At 42.9% G+C, this 17,888-nt stretch overlaps 1 protein-coding gene across 1 annotated transcript in view; it reads right to left on the bottom strand.

Moving 5' to 3' along the window:
- CLVS1 (clavesin 1) overlaps positions 1 to 17,888 on the bottom strand; it is a 109,526-nt gene that overhangs the window by 13,298 nt on the left and 78,340 nt on the right. Inside the window, exons 4-5 of the mRNA XM_026841994.1 lie at positions 8,949 to 9,059; positions 7,570 to 7,805 (exon numbers count right to left, since the gene is read on the bottom strand). Coding sequence (XP_026697795.1) covers positions 7,570 to 7,805; positions 8,949 to 9,059 — 347 coding nt within the window. The remainder of the gene's footprint in view (positions 1 to 7,569; positions 7,806 to 8,948; positions 9,060 to 17,888) is intronic.

Raw genomic sequence — 17,888 nt, 5'->3', positions numbered from 1 at the left:
GGGGAGGTATTTCCATTTTGCATGAGGAGAGCTGAAGCACAGTGAGATTAGGGTCCAAGTATTTCTCTAAAGTGGGGTGCCCATTTCCCAGTGCCAAGGGTCTGATTTTGCAGAGCGCTCAGCATTACATGGCAGCCTGTGCGTTCAGAGCACATGTTCCATTGATTTCTGTTGCAGGTGAGCGCTGAGTATTTCTGGAAATTAGACCCCAGAGTCTATAGCTTGGCAGGCTGAAAATAAGCAACATGCAATCTCACCATCTGTGTGAAGTTTGGTTTAAGCGACTTGCCAAGCCAACACAGGGGCTCAGGGAGAGAGGGGGCGTGGGATCTGCTTCTCCAGGGCTGCACCCAACAGGCATAACCGAACGATCATTCCTGGTCTCCATCAGCTCTCCTGATAAGCATCCTCATTTGCTTGCCCACAAAGCGTGCTTCCTTGTCCAGCTGCTTCTAGTCCTTTATGCCTGACCCATCTTTCAGTCCAGCCTGGGGCTCCCATCCCAGTGACCCCTGTTCCCAGATGCCAGCTGGAATCACCGCCGAATTCTCGTCTCTCCAGTTCTTCTGCCAACAGCAGGGAAGAGGCAGCCCCCAAGAGCATGGAGTGCTAGTCTGCCAAATCCCAGCTCCATGTCTTGCTACAGCCTGGCCTAATGCAGAGAAAGTTCTTGTGATCACAAGTAAAAGCTGTAATTACAAAAGCCCTCTGCACCCCGTGGCCTAGACCGGAGATGTGCATTGTGGGCGTTGAACCATCAACCCGAGCTGACCAAGTTTATTTATTCTGGGAGGCTAAGCCAAAGCATGAGGCAATCGTTAGGGTCATTAAATGCTAAAATTAAATATGTTTCTACAAGGCATGTGTGACTTGCCTTTTCAAACGCTTGTAACTCAGCCAGATGTAGGTGGATTTTTCACAAGGCAGCAAAAGACATGAGCAGTGTAACACCATTTGTTTTATTAAGTGTCATGTCTCTAATCTAAACTACTAAACTTCTGGCAAATTTATAGCCAGCTGAAAACATAATTTACAATGCAATATTTTAGGCAGTCTGAACAGCATGGTTCTGCCAGTCCCACATCCAGCCTGTGTTCGTGCACCCGTGCACTGGTCACTGATAACTGAGTGCTGTAAATAGATGAAAACCATGCTGCCAATGCCCTCAGAGAGCAACTCATTTCCTGCCTTGGCCCAGGGAACCCCCAGCACCAAGCTCCCTGTCCCTCCTGTCCTTGGTTCAGCCATGGCTTTGCGACTTTGATCTCCTCCTTGGTTTCTCTCACTCCTGGCTCCTGAGGATATCCTGCACTGTCTCCCTTGCAGCCTCCCTGGGACCTGCTAACGTGCCAGATCCAGCAGCTCCTTTCTATTTCTCCCTGACATATTAGCAGAATTCCAGTCAAAAGCTATAATAATAATAATCTACACTGCTAGATAATGCATACATTACACATTATGCATGTCCCTGGGACACTTGCTTTACTATCAAGACATGTCTCTAATAATCTGCATATGGGAGAATCACTTCCACAGAAGCATTTGGAAACTCTCTGTTACGTGAAATAAGTAAAAATAAAACAGTGACTATAAGTCTTTCACCATAGATCTCACACATTATAGAGCTACTTTAACCAAAAGCTTACAAAGAGTATTTCCCTTTTCCCTCAGCATTTGTGGAAATGCACCCCAGCTACAAGCAGAGCAACCCAGGTGCCATCCATGAGCAGTGAGAAGTTTTCACACATTTTCATACCGATTTTTATTTGCTGGTATTTTACTGCTTCTGCAGTAAATTGGTGCTGACTGTGAACCGGCATAAAACATGACCCATAAAAGCAGAAACATATGGCAAAGGAACATTAAGGTCACACCAAGGATAACAACTAGAAAGGTCTGCCTTGCTCAGCCCAGCTGGGCATATGGAGGAACCAGTCTGAATAAATAAAAACCTTACATAAGTGACCCCCATGAATGACCCCTTTTGGATCTAAAACTGTTCCAGTTGGCATTAGTGTATACCAGTTGTGATACCATTCCTTCTGGGAGCAGGATCCCATTTCTGAGAACCAACAATTAGTTTCAGCATCAAATTCATTTGAAGATCGATCCTTATGAAACCACACACATCAGGAGGCAATAATGGCAAACCCTAATCTGTACTTGAAAATCCTTTCACTCTAATCTAGGACATAAAAATCCACATGCTCTGACTCAACAACGTGGGGCAGTGCATTCCAACAGGGGTTTTTTTCTGCATTTTCAAAATGCCTAATATGGAAGCTTTTGATGAACCACTAGGCAGGACATTGCATCTTTAGTCATTCAGATTTCTACTTCACAGCAGGAAAAGTTAATGGTGTCTTGATGCATGAATTGTACATTTTCAAAATTAGCATGCTTGGCTCTACTTTTGAAGTTTTACTTTAAAAATTTTGCCCTAACTCTGAATTTCCTGAGACTCTAATGAGGTGGACTTGGTGACAGTAATGTTCTTCCAATCCATGTTAACCTAAGAATAATTTTAAATGCCAAATTTGATTAAAGTTATCCTTAATTAGGCTCTGATTTTTTAGCATGTTGTTTGGCTAGAATAAATATGTAGCTGTTAGGTAAAATTTCTTTTCTCTGCAGGGCAACTTTAAATTGCACTAGGTTTTCAGACCTGTTTGCACTGGCAGCAGGTTAAAAGCGAGTGCTCTTTTGATGCCTGGAAGGGCAAGAAGGAACAGTCAGCTCCCAGGCTGTGCTTGGTGACTGAACAGGGAACAAGCAAAGGCAGAGTACAGTCTTAGTCCCTTGGACTGAAGATCAAGTTCAGACATCAAGAAGTAACCTAGATGCAGCTGAAGAAAGGCAAATATTGTAAAGAAAAGCAAGTCACAGGGAGGCAGTGTGCTATTGCAGGTTACCCAAGTGTAAGAGTAAGGTGACACCGGGGAAAAAAAGGAAACTCTTCAAAGCCCTGAGCTCCTTCACATCTTCCCCACTCACTGAATCCGTCTCTCCGATTGGGGATGCTTGCTTAATGAGTTAGGTACTCAGATAGCTACAGGAATCCTTCTCCCAGTGTAGCTGGCCAAAAGACTGTGCCCTGTTGGCTCAGAGATATGTGGAGAGCAGTCTGACTCTTTATCTGCTAAGCTTAACCATCCACCATAACTATTCATTACACTGCACACCCGGATAAAACCTCCAGCTGTTCCCAAAAGCAACAGCTCATCACAAAAGCCAGCACGAGTGCCTCAGGCAAATGCTTCCCTTTTGTGTTAGCTCCCTGTTGACTGAAGCAACCCAAGGCCCCTTTCTGACCATCAGGGCTCACAGAAGGTTTGGCCACAGATGAAAGGGAGGTGATCTTCTTCCCCGTGTTCCGAATTTTCACACCATTTCCATTGTTCTCAAATCCCATAGCTCGTATGTGACAGGCTCCCTGCTGGATGCAGACCATGCAGAAAAGACAGGGGAAGTTTGTGTTGCCATTGCTACTCCCAAAATTATCAAATGGAGATGGCCAAACTTGTGGACTGAACTGACTGTGCTGTTACTGTGTCCATGCTGGTTTGCATGTTTATTACTTTGCCCATTTCGAACTTCACTGAGCTGAATCTTGATGAACAGATATATTCTGAATGGATTTTATTATTGTTGGCCTTTTTTTTTTTTTTTTTTTTTTTTTTTTTTTTTTTTTTTTTTTTCCCTGGCCATTAAGACTCATTATATGGAGTCATCAGCTGTTTTGCTTTGTTTCCCATCTGCTCATACAGAACTTGAGTTTTGGGATTTTTCCCAAGGTGTGAGATAATACTGCAGATGGGAGTGCAATTTCCACTGTTTTCATTCTGCCCCGGTGAGGCTCTGTGTGGTCACTGGTGGAAAAATGACAATTGCACTGGTTTTGATTAAAGATTTTCCACATTATAGAAACTTGTCAAATCTCAAGATTTTTGAGATCATATTGCTAACTAGAGTCAGTGGCTTTTTTTTTCTAAAAGGATTTTCGATCCTTTCTCCATCTGCAACGCCTCCATTCTCTGAAGTAAACAAGGACTCTTTTTTGAGAGCAAATATTGTGCAATTTCAAGTCACAGGGAAAAATTACCCCTGCCTGTGATTGGGGAGATGATAACGTTCTGGTCCCATAGTTGTTGAGGGGAACAGAAATTGGAACCTAATGAGACTTTGAGGGGCAAGTCTAGTCTCCTGTGACCACCAGTAGCCACCTCATATCAGACTTGTTATTCATGTATCAGGTTGTCATCTTGCTGTTTCAGTAACTCACTTCCCTGATGATGAACAAACCTACCTAAGCTGGCCTTTTACTCAAATACCTGTTTTCTCTCCCCAGTTTTTATCCCCTTTTGTATTTGTAGAGCATGATCATATCCATTTTGACCTTCGCTCTGCAAGGCTGACAAAAACACTTCCATAGCTTCTTGCTTGAAAAATATGCTCTCCACACTCCTCACCCTCCTTGCAACTCTCAGGTAAACTTCTTTCAATTTATATTCATCTACCCTGGTGACGGGAGCCAAGGCACTGCTGTCAGTCCTGAAGTCAGTGTATGGGAACGTAGATGCTCCAGTTTCACTCCCTCGCACTGCTGCATGGTGCTGCATTTTATCCCGGTCTGTATTTTGAGGCATTTTAGTTTTCAGGTAATAACTTCAGCTTGGTTTCAGTCACATCTTGAAAATGTCCTCTTTCTTCCCCTCTGCATTTATATTCTAACATAGATTAAGTTGCTACAAAAGTATTTTAGTCAGTTATTCTCTGATTCAATTTCCTGGCATTTTTCTTCCAGATCTGTAATTCCTATCTTGATTTCTCAGCATCTCTGTTACTGAAATTGCTGGACACTATTTGGAGTAGGTTGTGCCCAGGGTGAGCCTCTCTCTAGCTGTTGGATGGCAGTACTACATTTCACAGGGACATTTCTCTGTTTTCACAGTGCAAGACTGCAAGCTATTCTAGCAGCACTGAACTCTGATATTAAGAAAGTTTTAACACAGCACTGGCCCAATGGCAGTTCTAGTGGGGACGTGCTTCCATGGCTTTACAGCAAGAGGCAGCAGAACCAAGACGGGCAACCTACAACTCTGAACCTTGTCACAAAGCAGGACAGTTCTCCGGAGGGAGAACAACCACCATCCACGCAGCCTCTGGGGTAAATCCAGCTCTCGTAAGCACTGCCTTCCCCTGCAGCTAATTACTGGACAGTTAAACCTGCAGTGGTATATGGGAAGTCAGAGAGAAGACCCATAATTTTACAGCAAGGTTTTTCATCCTTAAATACAGAAACCCAAGGCTCAGTCTTCATATATTTACCCCTTTCAGAGGATTTTTTTTTTTTTTTTTTTGTTAAACTCAACATTGCTGCATAGAACACTTACAAAATTACCATGTTTATTCAAGATTTTAAAGATTTTAACGCTGTGAGTGGAGGAGGAGAGATTTTTAATGAAACTGCAGAATTGCTTTCATAAGGGAAAAATGATAGGGCAATTGTGAGAGAATTATATTGAAGATGAAGACTAATGCTAGAAAATCACCTATGCCTAGTGTAAACCTCCCTGAAGTACACAGGAATCTCATCCATGGCCTGAGACTCTCATCGTATTCGCGTGTATGAACCTAAAGAGGCAAGGAGGAGGGATATAAAGGCAGGTAATGCTAGTAGAAGTCTGTAGACCTTTTAATAGCCCTTAGGTATAAATCTGGTCTAATAAATCTAATAAAGCACACAATTATTCTTCCTAAGCATAGGCTTTTACCTCAAGTTAGGCCAAACCATAATTTCAGGGGAAGAAGAATCAAAGCAAAGACTCATAGGAGAAAATCTGTTGAAGCAGTGAACTTTTCACCTCTAACAGCTAGTAATGGCCACGGGGTACAAGATCAGATGGTTCACTTAACCGCTAAGGTAACGAAATTAGGCTAAAAGTTAGATCTAGTCTGCCCGGAGGCAACATGACAAATTAGATTCATCCACTCACCATATTTGTATTAATGCACTTTTGTATTAGTGAACAGATTATAAAAGAAGGCTTTGCCTTGAGGCAGGGTTTTCTGGCACTGAACTAATTTTCAATATGAGGTTCTCCCCTGAGGGCACGATAAGACCCTCCCTTCTTTGCAGCCAAGGATCTAATCCTCAGCAAAGATTTACCTGTGAACAGCTCTTAACGCTTCAGAGCTTTAAAAACTGCAGATTTCTTTCTACATAAATTGTATATTCTTTATATGTTTTAATAATGGAATATTTACTTAACATTTTTCTAAAATCATTCAGTGTGTTCCACTGCTAATATTTAGACTAAAGAAAAAAAAAATGTTATTTTAAAATCAGATTTCTGGGACAGGGTCTGTAAATTCATCCAGGCTTCCAGTCTTAGCTGGCGGTCAGTAGTGAGAACTGTTGGCTATGAAGATGGCCACTCCTCTTCATGCGTTGGATGTAACCGTGCAAAGAGTCATAGCCCTGCGGTCTCGTGGCCCTGGGAGTTGTGGGACTCACAGCACTCAATGTCACCTGTACGTGTGAGCGTTTCCCACACAAGGCTTTACTTTACAGCTGCAGCAACCTGGCATCCCTCTGACCTGGGAGGAAGCTGTGAATCAAGAATGCATTTCTTTTTTCTTTGAAGATGAAAGACTTTTAAAATTAGTTGCATGACATTATGGCTTGTCTGTGTTGTCAGCTTTGATTTTGCTGTGGCAAAATGATGGCCGCTCCCTGTCACACATAGTGGTGCCGTGTCTGTGAGCACCACACTCATCAAGTGGCAGCAGTGAGTGAAAGCAACACTACGATCTGCATGGAAAACAGTTTTGTGGAATGGGACAGAGAGGGCAAGGCGAGTGCAGATGTTACGCTCCTGCATGGCAGCCAGCCCCGCCATGGCTCACCGCAGCTGGTGTTGGCTCTGCCGTGCCACCCACAAACCTGTGCCAGGTGCCTGACCCTCTTCCACCCATTCCCACAACCAGTGCAAATTACTGAGGGTGATACTCTTGAGAGGTGTAATTTTAAGCATTCAGAGCTGAATGCACATCTGCTAGGTCTAAAATCAAGGATCTTAAAAGAGCAGCTCTGCTGCCTTAGCAGGGCTGGATGTAGAAAGCGGGACCAGAAGCAGCGGGAGGAGACTAACCCATTTTCCCTTTAGATGGCAGTGGTGTTCATCGTACAAAAGCTGCATTTCCAAGGAGGTAAAACCCTTATTGATAACTGGGGTCAGCAGCAGCAAAGCAGCAGCAAGTAATAGAGACCAGCACTGAAGTGGTGCTGTTGGCCACACTACGCCTTACTTTCTGTAATGCTCTGTTCAGGGGCTCATTAATTTCTCCTTGTTTTTGTGCACAGTAATCAGACAAGTAATTACGGTTCCACAGAGAGGTTTCGTCTCTCCTACCACACCGTGAACACAGTCCAGGGCGAAGTGCTTCTTACTGTCAATGTGTGCCAAATTACAGCCTCTCTCCAAGCCAGATGAGCCCTTCCTGCTATATTTATGCGAAACCTGCTCATAGAGCCAAATAACAGATGATTTCAAAGGCAGCACTAACCTTTTCATGGGTTTGGGCGAGGCCTCCCGCTCCAAGTTGGAGGATGCGTGCTTCACGTGCATGGCGTTGTAGGACGTGTGGGTGTACTCATTTTCATCGCTGTAGTCAGGACCGAGTAACGTTCGAGCCCACGTCCCCATGTCGTACGGAGGAAGAGTCCCCCCAAATTCAGAGGGCAGGCATTCAGGGTGTATTAGCTGGTGAAGGCTGTTCAGGTTGTTACCGTGAAGAAAAATCTTTAACAAACGAAAAGAAAGTTCAAAGTCATCATCAATTCCTTACTTCATTAAGTCCAATAATAACAGCACTAATGAGGTGTGGATCATCATTAGTTGATGCTGCAGTTTCAGTTGGGAATTTCTGAAGTGCTCAGGGCTGGCTCAGGCAGGCAGGAGCAGGGGATTAGCTTTGGGGTGTGCAGCTGAAGAATTAGTCTGGCACTATGAACACTTCTGAAAACCCCGATTCTCTTGCTTTTGAGACATGACATTCACTTTCTTAAGTAGTTAAGTAGTAAGATCGGGGAAAGTGGAAGTTAGGAATAATGACTGATTATTGCTACTGTAAGAGGATAGAGGCTTGTACAAAGAGCAGTTAGAAGAAAAGGGATATAGTGCAGCTTACTGAAAGATATAGAGAGTAAGTCCTCAGCATTTGAGAGGGCAACCCAGGCCTGCACCCCAGGACTGATGTTTCCCAGGGGTGTACCAGGTTGTGTCACCACTTTGTGCTGCTTCAGCAACATTTGTCTCTTTAATACCTCTTTGCTTTCAGGCTGGTACTGCCCTTGCCCTGACCGGTCAGACACATGCTAGGGCAGGCTCTGGGGCCTCCTGAGGAATGATCCAGTGGTTGTTTGGTAGACTGCAGAGGACAAATGGCTAAGCTGCCTGCAGAACCACAGTTCACATGGGTTTCAGTGAGGAAGATCTGCCTCTTCTGCAGTGTGAGCAAACAGCCTCCAGGCATGGGCATTTTTTGTGGAAACAAGTGAGCTACCACCATGTGAGAACAGTCAACTTCCTGAAGGAATGAAAGAGGAAATTTTACTCCCACAAAAAGAGTTAAGCTGAAGTTTCCTTCACTGCAGGTGACCTCAGCCAGGCCTGATCATCCCTCCACATTGCCAATTCTCTCTATCCCTGAGCATGTCCCATTAAAATGTATCTACACTTTGTTAATGATAACAGCTTTCTGGTCCCTGGCTGAGTTATTGATTCAATCCAGACCATTGCAAACTCTAACTTTTAATAACAGCTGCAATTCTCTGAGGCCATATGAAAAATGCAGAGAGAAAAAGAAGGAAGAAAAGAAACCAGGCAGCTATTCAGCTACTCCAGCTCTGAAGCTTCCTATCCCCCTTGTCCCCATCTAATTACCCTTTTCCTTGTCTTGTCTTTGAGGAACGGTTTGATTAGCGTGTATAGGGCATGGATGTACCAGGGCTGGTTGACAAAATGGACTCCTCCAAAGCGGGCAGGAAAGCTGTCCTGCAGAAAGAAAGAAAAGGAAGGCAGTTAATAGATGCAGTGCTTTAGTCTGGCAGTCAATAGGATGAAAGTCAGAAGAAGTCTGCCTCTTTCCATCTGAAGACGAGCACTGGGCTTGCTGGGAGGGGGCAGGAGGGAGATGGAAAAAGAAAGATGCCTGGAAACGTTTGCATCAGTTTCCTCTGTTAGCAGAGGCAGTCCCTTCTTCCCTCCACGCACTAATGCATCAATTGCCGATGATTTAAAGTAGGATCTCCAGCCACGTTGCCTGAACATTTTTTAACTCCATCAGGGTATCTGACTTGGCAAGGATGGGATGTGAGAGGGGGTTGATGAGCACCGCTCCCTTGAGGGGAAGCTTTCTAATTTCTCATTGTGCAGCGTAAGGCAAGTCGCCGGTTCCCACGCACATTGCTGCACACAGCTCACCTTTTCACCCTTCGGCCTCCCTGCCTCCCCCCTGCTAAAATCATCATTACAATGGCTGACCTTTCGGGGTGAGCAAGCAGCATATTATGGGGAGGAGGATGGGTGGGAAATGCTGATAAGTGAAGGTGTAGGGAGAGAGCACCATGACGGCACCATGGAAACTGCCGGAGCCCAGCGCTCGCTGCCAGGCTGTGCACAAACACCCTCCACATTAACATGCAGGTAGCGTCCCGCCAGGGAGGTGTTTGCAATAGCGTCCTACTCCGCTCAGCCAGCGTGGCATACTTAATAAAAGAGGAGGTTGCTGGCATGCCTTAAAGGTTATTGTATATTGTGGTGGGTATTTTGCACCTATACTGTCATCTAACAAATGTCAGTCAGGGAAAAGCCTAGGATTTTTTCGCATTGCATCAATGGTGGGATGACCGCTGCTCCTGCGAGCAAATAGCTCTCCCGTGAGAGGAGAGGTGCCTGTTTCTCCCCTGTGAAGGGAGATTCTGATGAAGCCGTCCTCATCCTGCATTTGCCCCTATTCCCTACAGCTCAGCGTGTAAAGACAGAGCATAATCAGGTCTCTTCCTTCAGGGCTTTGGCTTTGGGACTCAGGCAGGTTCATTCCCCCCACAATTAGCACAGAGTGTCCTGGGGCTTTCTCTCACCTTCCTCCAGAGCATCAGAGGTTGAGCACAGCTGGTGGGGGGGATATGGGGTGGATTTGCAAGATGATATGGAAAAATCCCTTTATACACCTGCTTGTTATAGCTTCTGAGCTGCTCCGAGGTCAATTTTTTTCCCCAGATTTAGCACTATGTAGGCATCCCACCACCTCCTACCACCCAGGGCAGATTGGCAGGACTCTATGTTCTTTAGCATTGGCCATGGATTGCTCTGGCAGTCATCTTAAACCATACTCGGGAAATGTTTGTGAGTGGCCACTGGTATTAAGTGATAACTTTTTCTTTTGCTGTACAGTAGTATAAGCTGCTTACACCTCCAACATATCAGATAACCTGAAATCATTACAAATCTCAATATTGGATCCTCTGTTCAAGACTAGTGGATAGTCAGGCCAGCTCACAGGAGGCCAAGCAGTTTAACATAACAGGTGATCCAGTTTTATATACCAATAAACTATGAGCTGAGATTTTAAAGAATAACATATGCTCCGTTGAAGTGTTCATGATAAAGATAACTGTATTTCCATTGCTGCTGGAATATTCATTAGAGTTCAGGGGTTCAGATCTGTGATATAAATTACTGCAGTGCTGCAGGTTGCAGTGACTTCAACTGGGCTGTGCTGGGAGAACAGTTGTAGAGAGTCTAAGCCCACCTAGAAAAATACTTTGACCAACAGAATTGTAAAGTGAACCTCAAAGTTATTTTCTACCCTGTGGTAACCTAAAATTGAGTTTTACAGCAGACCAAAGCCAAAAATGCCCATCTCATACAAAATTTGCGTATTCAGTTTCTTTCTTCCCACATGGGAAGGAAAATTTGAAGATTTGAAACTTTGCACAGAACATTCTAAAAAAAAGTATTAAGAAATATTAGATTTTTTTTTTCCCCACTAATTCTATATTTGTCAAGCTGGCTGCCATCCCACAAACCGTATTTCTAAGGGAAAAGTTCTGGACTCCTTTGCTCTTTGGGCCTGAGTTGACACAGCTGTCCCAGGTTGTACCATAGCAGCATAGGTCAGTGTAGAAGATACAGTCTGAGTCTGAAGCAAAGGACAATAAAGAAATGAGAGATGGGAAACAGAGGGGAATAACTGTAAGACACTGAGGTTTATACTGACCAAAAAAGAAAAAATGTTTTGCCTTCTCACTGGAATGCACAGATGATATTAATCACAATCTTCAGTGAGAAATGTCAGTCAGACTTCATTTCCAAGGGGGAACATGGATATTTTAGAATATTTTGACTAGCCTTAATAATACCACATTACCCAGAAAGGTCTGAATGATGAGAATTATAGGAACCAGCCAGAGGTTTAAACTGGCAGACTGCACCTGGAAAATGTCAGCTAAGAAGAAGGATGTACTTTCCTATATAGAAAATGAATTTTATGTCCACCCAACATAGATTGTTGAGTCCAAAGACTAGATTCTGTCTGATACATCAGTAGATTACATGTTACAGGGAAGCCCCTCATATACTAGCTTTATATAAAGGCAATTTCTTTATTTTCATTCTGAAGGTACACTGAAAAATGCACAGGGACCCTTGAAAAGGCAACATCATGGCCAGGGAAAAAGACCACCAAAGAACACATTTTTGTGGGTAACTTTCTGCTAATTTTTGTTCCTTGCCTTATTAAGCACAATAAGCTCAATTTGACCTTCATCCCTCAGTCCACCTGCATTTGTAAGGCTGTCAATTAGAACAAGGACAAAGACAATTTTTTTTTTTTTAAACCAAAGAAATTTGATATGGGAATCATCCAGACACTGTTTGGAACTGCAACATACCAATTTTGCACAAGTCCCTAATTAGAGCAGAGCTGTCTTGGAAAGAAAAGCTCCCGTCTGGAGGTCTGCCTTGTGCAGTTCCAGGAAGATGCATGAGACATTTCCCACACCCCACTTAGTGTCTCTGCTGCTTTCCCTGGGGCAAGGTGAAAGTAGCAGAAATTGATTTTCTGCTGGAGAGCTTTTGCTTTTAGGAATTCTCTTTTGATTTCTCATGTCTTGTGATTCCTTGGGAAGGTGTATTTTATAATGAGGTACATTTTTTGGAGCCTACTGTGAAAAGGACCCTGGGATCATGGAGCCTTTTCTTAAACTGATTCCTTGTTAAAAATACCCAATCCTGAGGATATATTTACATTTTATTCTAGTGCCATAAATAAAATATAGCATGCAGGAATTGATCTAATTATTGTGTGCACTACTGTCATTTTATCTGAAAACCAGACTGGACATTTTACTATGTTGCTCAGAGATGAAATTGCAACATGAATAAATACATTCAGTGCAGTGCTAACCCAGCTAACTTGCTACTCAGCAATAGCAGGGAAGAAACAGTGAAAGGACTCCAGATACCTGATTGGGCAGCTATTATAGCTCACTCCAAAGTCAGACCGGGTCTTCTCCATTGGGACCTGAAGTGAACTAAAACAAGTAATATATCTAACCATACTGCAGTGGCACCGTCTTGAAACTGTAGGCAAACCTAGAGAGAGAAAATCACCCTAACACGGGGTTTTAGTTGTTTCTGTTGGTTGAACAATGTGGGACTGGACTTTTGTCCGATTTGTCTTTGAGTTTATGTATTTGCTTATTTACTGGTTTCAGTTATTCCCCTTGGCACAGACACCCCAAAATCCATACAGGCCTCAATACCTCTTTCATTTCAGATTGCAGAAGTGTCTCCAAGCTTGCAGATCAGAGGAAAATGTTATGGAGATCATTGTTTTCCTTCTCCACTCAGACCTCCTGTGAAGGGGAATTTCTGAACTGAAATGAGCCTGGGACTTAAAACCCTCAGTACATAATGTTCCACTAAACAGTTTGGGAGTGATTGCTACAAGGTGAATGAGAGACAATCTTTCATTATTTCTGCCTGCTCTTGCCTTCATGACATCTATTTCTTTTGGCATGAGTATGCATCAGAAACCTTTTACTGTGTTGTTGTTTGGAACTGCCTGAAAGCTAAAATCAAGAAGATCTACCAGCAGCTCACACACCAAAGTGTGGCAGAAAAGCAAAACAATCTTTGGAATACCAAAATTAGGAATAAATCCAACCTGGTGCTCAGAGTCAATCTTTGCAAAATGCATTAATTGTCTTCATAGACCAATGACCTGAGCTTAAAAAAACAAATTATAACATATTTCTAGGTTATGGGACATCTGAATTTTGTGACACAAACATTTTTAAAATGCTTTAATAACTTCTACCCCTTGCAGTCAGAAAAACAAACACACATCTTGCCATCTAAATGCACTTTAATCTCAACCACACTTGCCAGTTTGCTGCAAACAAAAATATAATCCCCTTTGAAAGAAAATAATTTCCCTTAGATTCAGGAAGATTTCAATCAATCATAAACAAAACTGTTTAAACTGGAAGGTCATTTAAACTGAGGATAAAAACATCATCTTCGTGCCTGTGCACTTACATAATCAATCCCCGTGGTGGATTAAAGCTCCAGCTTCCACAGACCGTACTAATAGTTCAGCAAGGTTTTATTAATAGTTCAGTGATAGTTTCTCCATGGAGAGTTTCTGTGAGTATGTGATTTTAATAGATTGGCACGATAAGGGAAGGAGGCTTTCTGGTCTCCATCTCTGGATCCAAATTCAGGCTCTGAAAGAGTAGCAGTGGTTGAAAGTTGTCTTACAAGTTTGTCAGGTATTAGATAGGTTCTGTCTATCAAAATCACATTCCTAAGTGTGTTTGAATGAATGCCATGTAACACCCTTGGTGTGGATGGAGCAGGCTGTCTTATAGTAGGTGCTAGGAGAGAAGATAAAGTGTTCACCCCATCGCTACAGCTTCAGCTTCTAATTTTAATGCAGCCTAAGAGATGAGTGCTTAGTTAGGGAAATCCCATGGGCAGGAGGTGGTGGGAGGCAGTGGCAGGGCTGGGGGCTGCAGGGACTCTGTGACTGGGCTGCTCCCACACTTCTCTGAGCAGTCCCTGGGGCTGTGGGAGCTAGGGATGCTCCCACTCACCTGCTGTGGAGCCTGCTCTGAGCCCGGGCACATTTCAAACCTCCGTCTGGACAAGTTGTTCATCTTTGTGTTATTTCTTTTTGCTCCCCTGTGTTTTTGAAGAGACGGGAATGCAAAATTAATGTTGCCAGTGGCAATAATTGCAAACTCGTTTGCTTCTACCTTGGCATGCCCTCAGAGTACACGGGGCTTGGAAATAGCTGCAGAGTAGGGGAAAACCATTAAAAAAAGACATTAGTGCTAGCAGTATGGCAGTGCTGACCTGCTCCAATAGGACTGTAAAAAGAATTCTTGCAGTCATGAAAAACTCATGGATTTTGGGTAAGCTGTGATTATAACTGCTCACACCAAAACACTCTCTTTTCTTTGAAGCATACAGTAGAAAAGGACTGAAGAAAAATCACAATATGAGTGCTTGGTTTATTTTTACACTGCATACCCACATATGTAGATGAGTATGCTCTGAAGTACTGCTGTCAGGAAAATGAAACTGAAAAATGAACATTGGGATGCATTCTCCTAGACATTTTTCATTATGTTTGTTATCTCTCCCGCTACACTCGATAACTTTTAAAATTCAGTCATTTGCAATGGGTTTCTCCCAGTCATTATTGCACATTAGTGAGGTCCTACAGAGCATCTGTTCATGGGTGTTGGCAGATGGCACCAATAAATCAGGTTATAGAACACAGATTTGCTCAGTAAACTTTGATTTGTCCTGATAGAATCATGCTGTCATATCATCTGGTCTAACAAAGTAACTTGTAACCTTGGGGCAAAAGGGGGATTTCTTCACTACCTTTTTATAAGAAACCCTTTGCTGAACCAGCTCAGAATAATTTAGGAACAGAAAATTTTCCAGAAATAGTGACTCCGTGGGATTGACACCGTATCCCAGTGCTGCTTTATTGCTTGGCATATGCCCCTGTTGATTTAAAAGTGTTTCTCACACTTAATGTAAAGACTGAGGCTCCCTTCAGAAAAAAAGATGGATAAATTGTATTGATAGAGAAGCAGCAGGTTTTTTCAGGGGCTTGATTGAAGAGTTATCACAGGGAAGAGAGGAATTTGAAAGGTGATTAAAAATTAATAACATAAAGAGCACTGACACACTGATTTGGAAGTAGCCCACACATGTGTGTGACCAGAGTGACACAGTTTGCTCTAGATTAGGTGAGACCAGATCAGGGAGTGTCTGGTGGAGCGGGAAGAGTGAAAGTCACATGCTAAACTAAGGAGGGGTAGACTCGGTCACAGGAACAGGCAGCAGCATGGTAAGGGACATAAATTAACTGGAGTCTATTTTTCAGAGTTAGTTTAGGAATCTGCTATGCTCTTTGCAGCCAGCTCTAGCAAACTGGGCTAAATTGTCTCCAGTGTCCTCGTTTTTGGTGTAAACTGTAGCTCAGAAACATGTTTATATCCAGCTCTCTTAAGTGAGGGTGACTGCAAGCTGAGTTGCTTCTATTCCTGTATCTCACTGAACATGAACGTCTGAAATTAGTTGTGGGGGAAAGGAAAAAACAGCAGGAAGATCATCAAACCTGAAAGTTGTTCAGGGCTTAATTAGAAACTGCAAAATGTGCTGGGCACAGTGCAAGTCTGGCCCGAAGGCTTCCTGGATGAACACAGGTCTGTTGGCTGACACGTATGACCACAGTTCAGCTGTGATGTTTCGCTCTCCCTGAGATACCCAAGCCCTCAGCTGGCTGCAGCCTACAAGCTTTGGCTGTTCACTCAAAGTCATCATCAGAAAGTCTCTGGGCAAACATCAGGTTTCTGAGAGAAGTGACCTCCCTCCAATCCTTTCCCTGACACCAGGACTTAAAGAAAAGCTGTTCGTCTCCACTTGAGCCATTGGTGAGTCATGTGGGTGTGAGTGGCTCCCAGTTTTGCATGTCTCATAAAGAAGTGTATTTTTCCTGTAGCCAGATTTTAATGCAGGACCTTTTGAAACAAAGGGGCCACATGCAGAATAAGCATATCTAGCATTAAGACATCTTTAAGGACAGACCCCCCTAATTTCCTTGCACCTGGAAAAGAATCCACCCAGGAGCACTGGGGTTAAAAAGTTTGTCATGGAAAACCTGACCCAAAATATGTTCTATTTTAAATATACAGTTTTTGGAAAAGAATAACTTAAAGATTTTTTTTAAAAGTAATTTTTAAAAGTTAAGCTCTAAACAAAATCACGTAGTGCTATTAACCACTGTAGCCAAAATCTGCAATTTTCCTTATATGAACTAGTTTAAAACTCTGTTCCTAGCTATTTCCATTTCCATAGACAGGCCTTGCACCCATCCTGAAGGGCAATACATCTGTGGTTGAAAGCACAGGGAGTGAGTTAGGGTAGAGAAGAAGATGACATGAGGCAAGTCCACTAAGATTTAAAAGACTGTTGAAAGGAGAGTCAAGTGCATGCAAAAAGCCAGTCCTGAAAAAGGACAGAGTACAGCACCTTATTTCTTGTGCAACACTGGGATTTTAAACAAAAAGCCCTGTACAAAGACTGCCTCTTTAGATATGCATTATTATGCTGAGAATTTACATCATATAAGTAAAACATTTATACTATATCTTCTTCATATCGCCACTTGCTCTATCTACATATCTGCTCTCTGCCAAAATAGCCCTGTATCTGAGCAAAGAGGCAATGAAGGCCAAACTGCCATGGTGAGGACAAATGCCCACAGCATTAGTTAAAGTCAGCCAAAGAAAAGCAATTAAAAAAGGTCTTGTGGCACTTGCCTTTCTTCTCAGGAGACTTACTGACTTTGCAGAAAGGCTTTCCATCTTGCCTATGAAAGTGCTACGGTGTTACACAGAAACCATACGGTCATATTACACTTGTGTTGTGATTGAAAGCTGATGATGGAGAAAAGGAGATTTCGTTATTTATAGTGCTAAGCAACCTCTTTGGCGCTGAACAGAAGTCTGCTGTAGCTTGGCTCAAACAAAACCTGGAATCATCTGAAAGCTTTTGCATGTGCATTGACGTATAGAGTGGCATGTAAAGAAGATTATAAACTCTTATTGTTATATGATTACCATGGGTCAGAAAAAAAAATGATCAAGCAATTTTTTTATTGGCATTTGTTGACTGACTGAAAAACAATTTGACGGGGATGATTCCCTTTCCAGTAAATTTCTCTGCATCTAACAAGAAGTTAAGAAAATCCTTTGTGATGACTTCTCCATACAGCTCCTTGAAGGTATGATAGTCTTCTAGCACCCATTTTCTCAAGACTATCTGCCAAACAGAAGCTAGATTCCCATCTTATTCACTAAGAGTTTCAGGTTTTACCCTAATTTGTTTGAGATTGGAACCTAATTTTAAAATAGATTTGCTTTCACTTAGCTCTCACACAACCCTTTTTTACCATCACTGGTGAATGTAGTCTGATGAGTGTCCCTGTGGTGAAGACATTTTTTTCAATTCTTTTTTCTCTTTCAACAGGAGTGTGTCTGTGGGTCTGTGTGTGTGAGGGTGGGTGAGAGAACCCCATGACCTCCTTTGTTTTAAAGGGAATCAAAATGCTAAATGCCTGTGCAATGGTGGAAACCCAGCTCGAGGTGGGGGGATTCAATATGAGACAGTTCACACTGCATAAACACCCGACAGCAACAGCACCTTTGCTTTATGTACAACCTCTTATTCTTGGAACCAATAGGAACCTGGGGGAAAAAATCTTTTATTATTTGCATGATTCAGTCTCTGCCC

The sequence above is a fragment of the Athene cunicularia genome (genome assembly GCF_003259725.1).
Source record: "Athene cunicularia isolate RWA chromosome 2 unlocalized genomic scaffold, athCun1 chr2_part1, whole genome shotgun sequence".
NCBI classification, from domain to species: Eukaryota; Metazoa; Chordata; class Aves; order Strigiformes; family Strigidae; genus Athene; species Athene cunicularia.
The sequence above is the reverse complement of the archived record's forward strand: the minus strand, read 5'-3'. Positions and strand labels throughout refer to the sequence as shown.